Source organism: Anomaloglossus baeobatrachus, chromosome 6 (genome assembly GCF_048569485.1).
Source record: "Anomaloglossus baeobatrachus isolate aAnoBae1 chromosome 6, aAnoBae1.hap1, whole genome shotgun sequence".
NCBI lineage: Eukaryota > Metazoa > Chordata > Amphibia > Anura > Aromobatidae > Anomaloglossus > Anomaloglossus baeobatrachus.
Genome location: NC_134358.1, coordinates 526,988,496 through 527,001,751, shown reverse-complemented (window position 1 = coordinate 527,001,751; position 13,256 = coordinate 526,988,496). Strand labels below are relative to the sequence as shown.

Here is a 13,256-nt window from a genome sequence, read left to right as displayed (position 1 = left end):
TCTCAAAGTAGAGTGCTGCTTTCATTATTTTTTATCTATCAATCCATCTATCTATCCATCCATTCATCTCTCTATCCATCTATCCATCCATCCATCCATCTATCCATCTCTCTATCCATCTCTCTATCCATCTCTCTATCTATCTATCTATCATTTCTCCTGAATATCTCATCCTGCCATCAACTAATCTATTATATACTTCAGGGCTGCATTCACAATTCAGCTGGTTGTTGTCGGATACTTTCGGCAAGCTTTTTTGACATCCCTTTATTTCTATCTGTGATTCTGCAATGGAGTGTGGAGGTTAGATTACTCTACGTTTTTTGACGTAAGGAGAACACTTCCCAGGATAACGACTGCTACGGCTAACTGTAAAAGCATTTAATTAGTGAGGATTGCTGGGGGATTTCTGCAGTGAAGTTCTCAGAATCGTGAATGCAGCTTGAAACTATAGGCTGTAATGCAGAGTAAGTCAGAATAAGAAAGGTCAAGGTGTGTACAGGTTATCTGAACTATTGTATATCCAGGCTTAGAAAACGAATGTTCTGTACAGAGGTGAACACACGGGGTCAATATTGGGTAAACGAATATTGTTGAATGCTTGTTGCCTCTCATTGGCGCAAAATCCGCAAGTATAAAGGACCTTTAGTTCCAGAAATACAGATATAAAATGCTGATTTTTCAAGTGACCTTATGTCAACCCATCATGTACAATTCACAGGAGCATAAATAGGATATTATTATTAGTGGGTTCCTGCTCATGTGACCAGCGGTGTGTGGCCGGGGCTCAGACTAATACTATAATCTTCTGCCTCTTACTGTAATTAGTACTGTAAGAAAACCAGACAAGCGCACTGCACCATGCGTATTATAACAGCCGGTTATACAGCGGTGTCCCATCCGTCCAGACTCTGCCCTTCTGCTTTCTTAGGACATATGGGCACCATACTATTTGGGGTTTCCGCTCCGACCTGCAACCGTGCTCTGTAGTATAAAATGGACAGTCAGTGGTCTGAATGGACGCCATGTAATACTACAGGGAGGTGAGCAGCCCGTCCTGGCAGTGTTAACTGTTTTGACAGGGGCTTTGGGAGATGACCTATTAGAGGGGTGATCCATGGAGAGAAAAGTTTTTTAAAAAAGGACTGGTTATCAATCCATACAGGTAGGGCTGTATCCACGTCACATAAGAACCCTGATTTGGACAGATATTCCAGCATAAGTTCCCAAATGTATCAATAAGAATCTGTTCATCGGACCGAGGCCTCAATCAGGCTGGTAACATTCTCCTTTGTACTGTAAAGAAAAGCTTGGCTTATTCTGCTCTACTATGCGAAGGCAAAACCTGTACACAATATCTTATTAGCCTGGGAGTGTATACAGGTATGCTACTGCTTATATATAAAAGCATACCTTGCGTCCAATATGAAGGCACCAGAGTCTTAGCGATGTGGCTCACATTCATAATGGGCTGATGATGTCAGACATTACCAGCCTTATCAGTCAGCATACTGTCTGCCGCCCCTCCCGTCACCCTGTCCACCGGCAGACTTTTCGCTGCCCTTTCTGAACAAATGTCCGCCGCCCATCCCGTCACTATGTCTGCCGGCACCCTGTCCTCCGCCGCCCCGTCCGTCACCATGTCTGCCGGCACCCTATCCGCCACCCCTTCTGCCACTCTGTCTGGCACCCTGTCCGCCGCCCCTCCCGCTACCCTGTCCACCACCCCTTCCGTCACCCTATCTGCTGGCAAACTATTCGCTGCTCTTCCTGGAGCCCTGTCCGCCTCCCCTCCTGCCACCATGTCCGCTGGCACACTGTTCGCTGCCCTTTCCCGACACCCTGTTCGCCGCCGCTTCCTGGCAGCCTGTCCGCCGCCTCTTCCCGACACCCTATCTGCCAGCTAACTATTCGCTGCCTTTCCTGGAGCCCTGTCCGCATGAACCCTGTCCGCCGCCCCTTCTCGGCACCCTGTCCGCCGCCCCTTCTCGGCACCCTGTCCGCCGCCCCTTCTCGGCACCCCGTCCGCCGCCCCTTCTCGGCACCCCGTCCGCCGCCCCTTCTCGGCACCCCGTCCGCCGCCCCTTCTCGGCACCCCGTCCGCCGCCCCTTCTCGGCACCCCGTCCGCCGCCCCTTCTCGGCACCCCGTCCGCCGCCCCTTCTCGGCACCCCGTCCGCCGCCCCTTCTCGGCACCCCGTCCGCCGCCCCTTCTCGGCACCCCGTCCGTCGCCCCTTCTCGGCACCTTGTGCGCCGCCCCTTCTCCACACCCTGTCCGCCGCCGCTCCTCAGCACACCCTGTCCGCCGCCACTCCTCAGCAGACTTTTTGAGTTACACCCTGGAAATAGTCTCTAAAAGTTACACTTAACCAATAAACTGCTGTCTTTCAGGAGATGATTGCACAGAGGACGTTGCTGCAATGCAGCACTTGACGAGTGACTCCGACTCGGAGATTTTCTGCGACTCCATGGAGCAGTTTGGACACGAGGATGTAAGTGTGATTTTCTTCCATGATAATTGAATCTGGCACCGATGCAACAGATTATAATGGCCTCAGTGTTTTAGTAACTATCTAGCACTTGGAGACCTCTACATACCATTCTAAATCTGAGCGAGCAAATAACAGGACCTTTCTCCTAGATGTTCCCTTATTTATCCGATTTCCAATGCCAGAAGTAAAAAGTCTCCTTTATCATATTCTGTTGGCAAACACAAAATTGATTTGTCCTATTCCTCTTTTTTATGTTTTAAAAGGCCAACTCCACCCATAAAGGAAAATAAGTGCTGGATTCCCATGCTTAAAATATGTATCTGGGGTCATCAATAGTTTTAAGAATAAAAAGGAAAGATTAAAGCACAGGAATGAGCATATCGTCCTCCCTTATTGTAAAATCGTTATGGCACGGGCGGATATGCCATATATGCAGCCTGTATAGTTGCATTGGGTCCCAGCAGGCCCATTGCTACTTTTTAAGGCTATACTTGGTAAAATCCACCAAATTCAAACAGGATTGGCAAAAATCAAATTTGTACTCTTTCTTGATGTTAAAAAAGAAGGCTCTAGCTCCATCACCTATTGCCCACAGATATCTAGTTTTGGGGAAATTGCCAGCCAAACCAAGGTTTGGTCATTCTAACTATGGTGCCAGTAAACCTTTCCATTGAAGGCCGCCCATTGAAGTCAGATGCAGAGATTTCATATTTTGTTATTCTCTTCGAACCTTCATGTTTCCAGGTGGATCATAGTCGGCTGGTAGAAGACGCTCTGATGACTGAGTCACCATCAGATGTGAGATTTGGCGGAGAAGCAAAAGAAGGTGGAGAAGACGGCAAGCCTTCTGGACGAGCGCCTCAAAAAGATAAATCTGGCAACGAGAAGGCTGAATACTTTACATCTAGGAGAGGAAGAGGTGGGTGATCACAAAGTAGGGTTACACCACAATTCAGGCAATTTTGAATAAGAGTTAATTAACTTGACCATATGGTGTATATTTTCGGCCATATTAATGCCACAGTTCCTGGAGATTGGAATAGCCCTTTAACTGCAATTATAGCGCGTGACCTTATAGTAAAAGTGTATCCCTCTAAGAATGTAAAGACGTATAATTTAGAATTTATCCACAACCTGTGGTGAAGGCATGGACCGTACAATTATCCAAAAATCTCTAAAAATAGCTGGTCACAAGCACAGTACAAGTCTACATCCTCTTTGTGATGTGTGTAACCGGGGTTATTCAGGTGTCACAAATACCTGGTGTCGCTTTACTTTACATCACATTTTTTCCTGTGCAGCCAATCGAATGCACCCTGTGGGGGATGGCGCCCGCGGGGGTCAGATGGGAAGCGGTGGAGATGGTGAACGATGGGGGTCGGAGAGGGCACCGGAGGGCAGCATTAATGAGCAGATAGCTGTGGTGCTACTGCGTTTACAAGAAGACATGCAGAACGTGCTCCAGAGGCTGCAGACATTGGAGGCCCTCACTGCTTCTCAGGTACTCGCCTATATGCAGGTCACGTAGAGGTACAGTGGTGGTTTAGGTTCCTAACCAAATCATTTTGGAACATATGGGCAGCACCGTGGCTCAGTGGTTAGCACTGTTGCTTTGCAACACTGGGGCCCTAGGATCAAATCCCACCAAGGACAACATCTGCGAGGAGTTTGTGTGTTCTCCCCTTGTTTGCGTTTGTTTCCTCCCACACTCTAAACACCATACTGATAGGGATTGTAGAATGTGACCTCCAATGGGGACTGTGATGTAGACTGTAGAGCGCTATGGAATTAATATGCGCTGTATAAGTGAGTAAAATAAATTTAAATATGTGCTTTAGTAAAAAAAAAAAAAAAGATATTCTGGATATTCTTTCTTACTGGTGGAGACCAAATAATACCTCCTACAGTTCCCGCTTTGTCAATCTCCCATCTTCTTTTTTGGGACTAGTAGATGAAGTGATGGCATCGACTGTCGCCCCCTATTCACACACATCTATCCTCTCTGAGTAATGGCCACCAACATTTCCACCAGTCTAGACCATGATGGGAGCAGACATTATCCCAGCTTTCTCCTATCCCATTAGTTTAATTCTGGTAATAGGCGACTTCTGATTTTAACGTGGGGCTGATATACACCCCCTTAGATTTTAGGTTGCCCACAAATAATATATCAAAGTTGGCTGAGTAATGTAGATGGGAGTATCTGGACTCTCCCATGATGGCAGATGGTAGGAAGTTTGGGGGTAGAAGGATTTCAACATGCCCGGTCATTACTTCCTTCAGGAGATAAGCCGCCGCCAATCGTGCACTGATATTGGGCTCTTGAGCAATAGCTGGAGGCTAAATGTACCGTCACACTAAGCAACGTCGCTAGCAACATGGCTGCTGAGGCACAACTTGCTAGCGATGTTTCTGTGTGTGACATCCAGCAACAACCCGGCCCCTGCTGTGAGGTCGTTGGTTGTTGCTGAACGTCCTGGACCATTTTTTAGTTGTTGCTCTCCCGCTGTGAAGCGCACATCGCTGTGTGTGACAGCGACAGAGCAACAACTAAATGTGCAGTGAGCAGGGAGCCGGCTTCTGCGGACGCTGGTAACCAATGTAAATATCGGGTAACCAAGAAGCCCTTCCCTTGGTTACCCGATATTTACCTTCGTTACCAGCATCCGCCGCTCTCAGCTGTCAGTGCAGGCTCCCTGTTCCCTGCACACGTAGCTGGAGTACACATCGGGTAATTAATCCGATGTGTACTGTGGCTAGGAGTGCAGGGAACAGGGAGCCGGCACTGGCAGTGTGAGAGCGGCGGTCGCTGGTAACGAAGGTAAATATCGGGTAACCAAGGGAAGGGCTTCTTGGTTATTCGATGTTTACCATGGTTACCAGCGTCCGCAGAAGCCGGCTCCCTGCTGCCTGCACACGTAGCAGAGTACACATCGGGTAATTAACCCGATGTGTACTGTGGCTAGGTGTGCAGGGAGCCAGCGCTAAGCGGTGTGCGCTGGTAACCAAGGTAAATTTCTGGTTCGTTACCCGATATTTACCTTAGTTACCAAGCGCAGCATGCTTCCACGTGTAGCGACGCTCCAGCGATCCCTGCCAGGTCAGGTTGCTGGTGGGATCGCTGGAGCGTCGCTTAGTGTGACATCTCACCAGCGACCTCCTAGCAACTTACCAGCGATCCCTATCAAGGTTGTATCGTTGTTGGGATCGCTGGTAGGTTGTTTAGTGTGACTGGGCCTTAAACGAGTCGGCGAACTGCTTATCTAAAATATGGGAACTTGACACTTCCAGACATTTAATGTCCATTCAAAGAATGTTACAGAAAAAACTGACATAACTGATAAAGATGAGGTCATATATGTCAGGCCGCGTGCACACGTTGAATATTCGGTGAGTTTTTTACCTCAGAATTTGTTAGACAAAACCAGGAGTGAGTGATAAATACAGAAGTGTTGCCCGTGTTTCCATTATACTTTTCCTCTGATTGTTCCTTACTGGTTTTTGGCTACAAATCCTGAGGTAAAAAAACTCACCAAATACTCAACATGTGCACGTGGCTTTACAGATACTGACGTACATACCTCACCAAAAACTCAATGTGTGTACGTGGCCTTACACACTCTTTATGGGTCCAGACGACCATCTATTGTGTATGGATGATGTTGGTGGGTATGAGAATCAAGCATGTGGAATTTCAGAGTCCAGTCTTTTCCCACATTGCCTGGTCACAGTTTACTCCGCTCTCCCCATTTAGAATACCTCAGCTGACCCTGAGATTAATAGTTTCACATCATAGGTCCAAGGGATAATTGTCTTTTTTTCTTTTTCAGGCTAGGTCACTGCTTCTGGAATCTAATCTTCAACAGTCCACTAGCAAGGTAAAATAAGACACTGGTTCATTGGGGTGGTCCGATAGGCAAAACCCCTATCCCCAGGAAAAGTAATGGGGATATGATTGTTAGGGTAGAGCTACACTGGTGCATGAATCGCACAAGTGCAAAATGAGGAAATCTTGCATTGCACTCGGCCCCATGTAAGACAATGCTGCAGCTCAGCTCTGCGAATTTTTCTTCAGCCCAAATAGAACAGAGGAAAGAATCGCATCAAGCAGCGAGTCTCTCATCACTCGCACCCATACAAGTCTATGGGTAGATATAGAGAAAAGAACAAAAACCGGTCACCACTGCAGAGACAAGCCTGAATATATCCTCCTGTTAATGTCCTTTAGTCCGGCACGGATTACAGCAGCAAGCCGAGAAGGTAATGGAACAGAACAATGGAAAAGATCCAGCTGGACTCCAAGGGGACCTGAGGAAGGCGTTCCGCCGAAACGCGTTGTGGTATATATCTGCCATTCATCAGTGTGCACAAGCCGGTGTTTTCATTTGGAATATGGATATTTATTTTTAACCAAGTTACAAATAAAGAAGCATTTTTATTCATCCCCTTGGAGTCCAGCTGGATCTTTTCCATTGTTCTGTTCCATACAAGTCTATGGGTGCGAGAGAAACATCGGACTGCACTCGGATATCATCCAAGTGCAGTGCGATATATGCACAGGCTGACAATGGAGGGGAATCCCTCCCTCTCCTCCACAGCGATGATCAGATCGCAGGATCATATCACAGTCATATGACACTCTGACCACGCTCGCAGCAAAGCCTGAGCCGAGGGTTATTAACATATAGCATTTGCCACTCTAACATCGGATGCCATACACTAATGTGACTCCTGCCTTATTGTGACAGCCAAGTCCCATTTCTTTGTCGCTCCATTGGGAGACCCAGACAATTGGGTGTATAGGCTATGCCTCCGGAGGCCGCACAAAGTATTACACTTAAAAGTGTTAAGCCCCTCCCCTTCTGCCTATACACCCCCCGTGCTCCCACGGGCTCTTCAGTTTTTTGCTTTGTGCGAAGGAGGTCAGACACGCACGCACAGCTCCACAGATTGGTCAGCAGCAGCTGCTGACCATGTCGGATGGAAGAAAAGTGGGCCCATATAGAGCCCCCAGCATGCTCCCTTCTCACCCCACTCTTGTCGGTGGTGTTGTAAGGTTGAGGTATCCATTGCGGGTACGGAGGCTGGAGCCCACATGCTGTTTTTCCTTCCCCATCCCCCTTAGGGCTCTGGTGGAAGTGGGATCCTATCGGTCTCCAGGCACTGAGACCGCGCTTCATCCACAACTCCTGTGGAGCCTGCTGGATAGGAGCCGGGTATCGTTCAGGGACATGGCCCTGCTACTTGGAGGTACTCTGTATCCCGGTGGGGACCGCGCACAGCAACACTCCAGCTTTGCTGGGTGTGCTAGTGCACCGGGGACCACGGCGCTGACCGGGTTAATATGTGCCATTAACACTCAGCGTTGCTGAGTGTGTTTATGTATAGGGACTGCCGCACTGACCGCCGCGGCCATGGAAACACTGCGGCGCGGCTGGGACTTGTAGTGCGCCGGGGACTTTCACGCCGGCCGCGCTTTTACGGCGGCCGCGTTTATTACTAGAGTCCCCGGCTTTTTGCGGCCTAGTTTCCTTTCCTCCCGCCCACAGCCCTGACAGGCAGGGGAAGGGCGGGACGCTGCACAGAACGAGCAGCACTGAGGGCTGGAGCATGCTTTGCATACTCCACCCCCCTCACTGTGCACAGTGCGGGCACCAGTTCCCGCACTTTCTGGGTCACGCCCACGGCTCCCTCCTCTCCTCAGGACGCCGGCAGCCATTCCTGTCAGCTCCTCGGACGCAGCAGAGGGGGACAAAGTCTGGGAGACCCAGGCAGGGACTCTGGTGGCCTCACAACCGCTTTAGGCGGGTGGTAAGCAGCACCTGTGGTGCTAGCCCCATTGTGCAGTAGTGTAACATTATATGTTTATGGTATATATGTTTTACACTGTATGGTGCACAGTTGATTTCTGGCTATATACCCTATTGTGTTACTCAGGGAAGATAATAGCATGGCGCCCACGAAAGGCAGGGGTGCCAAAACACAGGCTTATTATGTTGCCTGCGCCGCATGTACGACCCCGCTACCGGCAGGTTCCACTGACCCTCATTGTGTGCACTGTTCGGCCCCTGTGGCACTTACTCAGCCGGAGCCTCTGCTAAGAGGGGCCCAGGGGGAGCCACCTGCTAACACTGTTCAGGTGACGGGGACGGAGTTTGCAAAACTCTCTGAGACTATGGCTAAGATACTAGAAGCCTTGCAGTCCAGGCCGGTATCTCAGCACAGGGACTCTGTTGAATCTTTGTTCCCTGGCCCACCTCAGCTGGACCAACAATGTCCTCCCGGGGTATCTCATGGATCCCAGGCTGAGGGTTCTGACACAGACCCCAGCCCCAGACCGACTAAGCGAGCTCGCTTAGATTTTCCCTCGACATCATCATATTGTGCAGGGTCTCAGAGGGGGGAATCTCTGGTTGATGATGCGGAGACAGCTGATCAGGATTCTGATCCTGAGGCCGCTCTCAATCTTGATACTCCGGACGGGGACGCCATAGTGAACGACCTTATTGCGTCCATCAATCGTATGTTGGATATTTCTCCCTCAGCTCCTCCGGTGGAGGAGTCAGCTTCTCAGCAGGAGAAATTCCGTTTCAGGTTTCCCAAGCGTACACCGAGTATGTTTCTGGACCACTCTGATTTCAGAGAGGCAGTCCAGAATCACCATGCTTGTCCAGATAAGCGTTTTTCTAAGCGCCTTAAGGATACACGTTATCCTTTTCCCCCTGACGTGGTCAAAAGTTGGGCTCAGTGTCCCAAAGTGGATCCTCCAATCTCCAGACTGGCAGCTAGATCCATACTTGCAGTGGAAGATGGGGCTTCACTCAAAGATGCCACTGACAGGCAGATGGAGCTCTGGTTGAAATCCATCTATGAAGCTATCGGCGCTTCTTTTGCCCCAGCGTTCGCAGCCGTATGGGCGCTAGAAGCTATCTCAGCAGGTCAAGCGCAAATTGACGCAGCCACACGCACGTCCGCGCCACAGGTGGCGTCCATAACCACTCAGACGTCGGCATTTGCGTCTTACGCTATTAATGCTGTCCTGGACTCTGCGAGCCGTACGGCGGTTGCAGCCGCCAATTCGGTGGTACTCCGCAGGGCCTTGTGGCTACGGGAATGGAAGGCAGATTCTGTTTCCAAAAGCGCTTAACCAGTTTGCCAATTTCTGGCGACCGATTGTTTGGCGAGCGTTTGGATGAAATCATCAAACAATCCAAGGGAAAGGATACATCTTTACCCCAGCCCAAACCGAACATACCCCAACAGAGGAAGGGGCAGTCGAGGTTTCGGTCCTTTCGGGGCGCGGGCAGGTCCCAATTCTCCTCGTCCAAAAGGCCTCAGAAAGATCAAAGGAACTCTGACGCATGGCGGTCTAAGTCACGTCCTAAAAAGGCCACCGGAGGTGCCGCTACCAAAGCGGCTTCCTCATGACTTTCGGCCTCCTCACTCCGCATCTTCGGTCGGTGGCAGGCTCTCCCGCTTTTGCGACGCCTGGCTGCCACGGGTAAAAGACCGTTGGGTGAGAGACATTCTGTCTCACGGTTACAAGATAGAGTTCACCTCTCGTCCCCCGACTCGATTCTTCAGGTCATCCCCGCCTCCCGAGCGAGCCGAGGCTCTTCTGCAGGCGCTGGGCACTCTGAAGGCAGAAGGAGTGGTGGTCCCTGTTCCTCTTCAGCAACAGGGCCACGGTTTTTACTCCAACTTGTTTGTGGTCCCAAAGAAGGACGGGTCTTTCCGTCCTGTCCTGGACCTGAAACTTCTCAACAAACACGTAAAGACCAGGCGGTTCCGGATGGAATCCCTCCGCTCCGTCATCGCCTCAATGTCCCAAGGAGATTTCCTTGCATCGATCGATATCAAAGATGCTTATCTCCACGTACCGATTGCTCCAGAGCACCAGCGCTTCTTGCGCTTCGCCATAGAAAACGAACACCTGCAGTTCGTGGCACTGCCGTTCGGCCTGGCAACAGCCCCACGGGTTTTCACCAAGGTTATGGCTACTGTAGTAGCGGTCCTCCACTCTCAGGGTCACTCGGTGATCCCTTACTTGGACGATCTCCTGATCAAGGCACCCTCTCAAGAGGCATGCCAACACAGCCTCGACGCTACCCTGGAGACTCTCCAGAGTTTCGGGTGGATCATCAATTTTCCAAAGTCAAATCTGACACCGGCCCAATCGCTCACATACCTTGGCATGGAGTTTCATACCCTCTCAGCGATAGTGAAGCTTCCGCTGATCAAGCAGCGGTCACTACAGACAGGGGTACAATCTCTCCTTCAAGGCCAGTCACACCCCTTGAGGCGCCTCATGCACTTCCTGGGGAAGATGGTGGCAGCAATGGAGGTAGTTCCTTTCGCGCAGTTTCACCTGCGTCCTCTTCAATGGGACATCCTACGCAAATGGGACAGGAAGCCGACGTCCCTCGACAGGAACGTCTCCCTCTCTCAGGCGACCAAAGCTTCCCTTCGGTGGTGGCTTCTTCCCACTTCATTATCGAAGGGGAAATCCTTCCTACCCCCATCCTGGGAGGTGGTCACGACGGACGCGAGTCTGTGAGGGTGGGGAGCGGTTTTTCTCCACCACAGGGCTCAGGGTACGTGGACCCAGCAAGAGTCCTCGCTTCAGATCAATGTTCTGGAAATACGGGCAGTGTATCTTGCCCTGAAAGCGTTCCAGCAGTGGCTGGAAGGCAAGCAGATCAGAATTCAGTCGGACAATTCCACAGCGGTGGCATACATCAACCACCAAGGCGGCACACGCAGTCGGCAAGCCTTCCAGGAAGTCCGGCGGATTTTGATGTGGGTGGAAGCCACGGCCTCCACCATCTCTGCAGTTCACATTCCAGGCGTGGAAAACTGGGAAGCAGATTATCTCAGTCGCCAGGGCATGGACGCAGGGGAATGGTCCCTTCACCCGGACGTGTTTCAGGAGATCTGTTGCCGCTGGGGGGTGCCGGACGTCGACCTCATGGCGTCCCGGCACAACAACAAGGTACCGACGTTCATGGCACGGTCTCAAGATCCCAGAGCTCTGGCGGCAGACGCCTTAGTTCAGGATTGGTCGCAGTTTCAGCTCCCTTATGTGTTTCCTCCGCTGGCACTGTTGCCCAGAGTGTTACGCAAGATCAGGGCCGACTGCCGCCGCGTCATCCTCGTCGCTCCAGACTGGCCGAGGCGGTCGTGGTACCCGGATCTGTGGCATCTCACGGTCGGCCAACCGTGGGCACTACCAGACCGACCAGACTTGCTATCTCAAGGGCCGTTTTTCCATCTGAATTCTGCGGCCCTCAACCTGACTCTGTGGCCATTGAGTCCTGGATCCTAGCGTCTTCAGGGTTATCTCAAGACGTCATTGCCACTATGAGACAGGCTAGGAAACCAACGTCTGCCAAGATCTACCACAGGACGTGGAAAATTTTCCTGTCGTGGTGCTCTGCTCAGGGTTTTTCTCCCTGGTCTTTTGCCTTGCCCACTTTTCTGTCCTTCCTTCAATCTGGACTGGAAAAGGGTTTGTCGCTCGGCTCCCTTAAGGGACAAGTCTCAGCGCTCTCTGTGTTTTTCCAGAAGCGCCTAGCCAGACTTCCACAGGTACGCACGTTCCTGCAGGGGGTTTGTCACATCGTTCCTCCTTACAAGCGGCCGTTAGAACCCTGGGATCTGAACAGGGTGCTGATGGTTCTTCAGAAACCACCATTCGAGCCAATGAGAGATATTTCTCTCTCACGCCTTTCGCAGAAAGTGGTTTTTCTAGTAGCAGTCACTTCACTTCGGAGAGTGTCTGAGCTAGCAGCGCTGTCATGCAAAGCCCCTTTCCTGGTTTTTCACCAGGACAAGGTGGTTCTGCGTCCGGTTCCGGAATTTCTCCCTAAGGTGGTATCCCCCTTTCATCTCAATCAGGATATCTCCTTACCTTCTTTTTGTCCTCATCCAGTTCACCAATGTGAAAAGGATTTGCACTTGTTAGATCTGGTGAGAGCACTCAGACTCTACATTTCTCGTACGGCGCCCCTGCGCCGCTCGGATGCACTCTTTGTCCTTGTCGCTGGCCAGCGTAAAGGGTCACAGGCTTCCAAATCAACCTTGGCTCGGTGGATCAAGGAGCCAATTCTCGAAGCCTACCGTTCGGCTGGGCTTCCGGTTCCCTCAGGGCTGAAGGCCCATTCTACCAGAGCCGTGGGCGCGTCCTGGGCTTTGAGGCACCAGGCTACGGCTCAGCAGGTGTGTCAGGCGGCTACCTGGTCGAGCCTGCACACTTTCACGAAACACTATCAGGTGCATACCTATGCTTCGGCGGATGCCAGCCTAGGTAGACGAGTCCTTCAGGCGGCGGTTGCCCACCTGTAGGAAGAGGCCGTTTTACGGCTCTCTTACGAGGTATTATTTTACCCACCCAGGGACTGCTTTTGGACGTCCCAATTGTCTGGGTCTCCCAATGGAGCGACAAAGAAGAAGGGAATTTTGTTTACTTACCGTAAATTCCTTTTCTTCTAGCTCCAATTGGGAGACCCAGCGCCCGCCCCTGTTTTTTTGTGTACACATGTTGTTCATCTTGAATGGTTTCAGTTCTCCGATATTCCTTCGGATTTAAGTTACTTTAAACCAGTTTATAATTCTTTTTCCTCCTTCTTGCTTTTGCACCAAAACTGAGGAGCCCGTGGGAGCACGGGGGGTGTATAGGCAGAAGGGGAGGGGCTTAACACTTTTAAGTGTAATACTTTGTGCGGCCTCCGGAGGCATAGCCTATACACCCAATTGTCTGGGTCT

At 50.9% G+C, this 13,256-nt stretch overlaps 1 protein-coding gene across 2 annotated transcripts in view; it reads left to right on the top strand.

The window, feature by feature from the left end:
* Positions 1-13,256, top strand: part of ACBD5 (acyl-CoA binding domain containing 5) — a 77,288-nt gene that overhangs the window by 60,309 nt on the left and 3,723 nt on the right. For both annotated transcript variants that reach the window (XM_075315534.1, XM_075315533.1), the window contains 4 exons: positions 2,392-2,492; positions 3,237-3,411; positions 3,794-3,993; positions 6,323-6,370. In XM_075315534.1, coding sequence (XP_075171649.1) covers positions 2,392-2,492; positions 3,237-3,411; positions 3,794-3,993; positions 6,323-6,370 — 524 coding nt within the window. The remainder of the gene's footprint in view (positions 1-2,391; positions 2,493-3,236; positions 3,412-3,793; positions 3,994-6,322; positions 6,371-13,256) is intronic.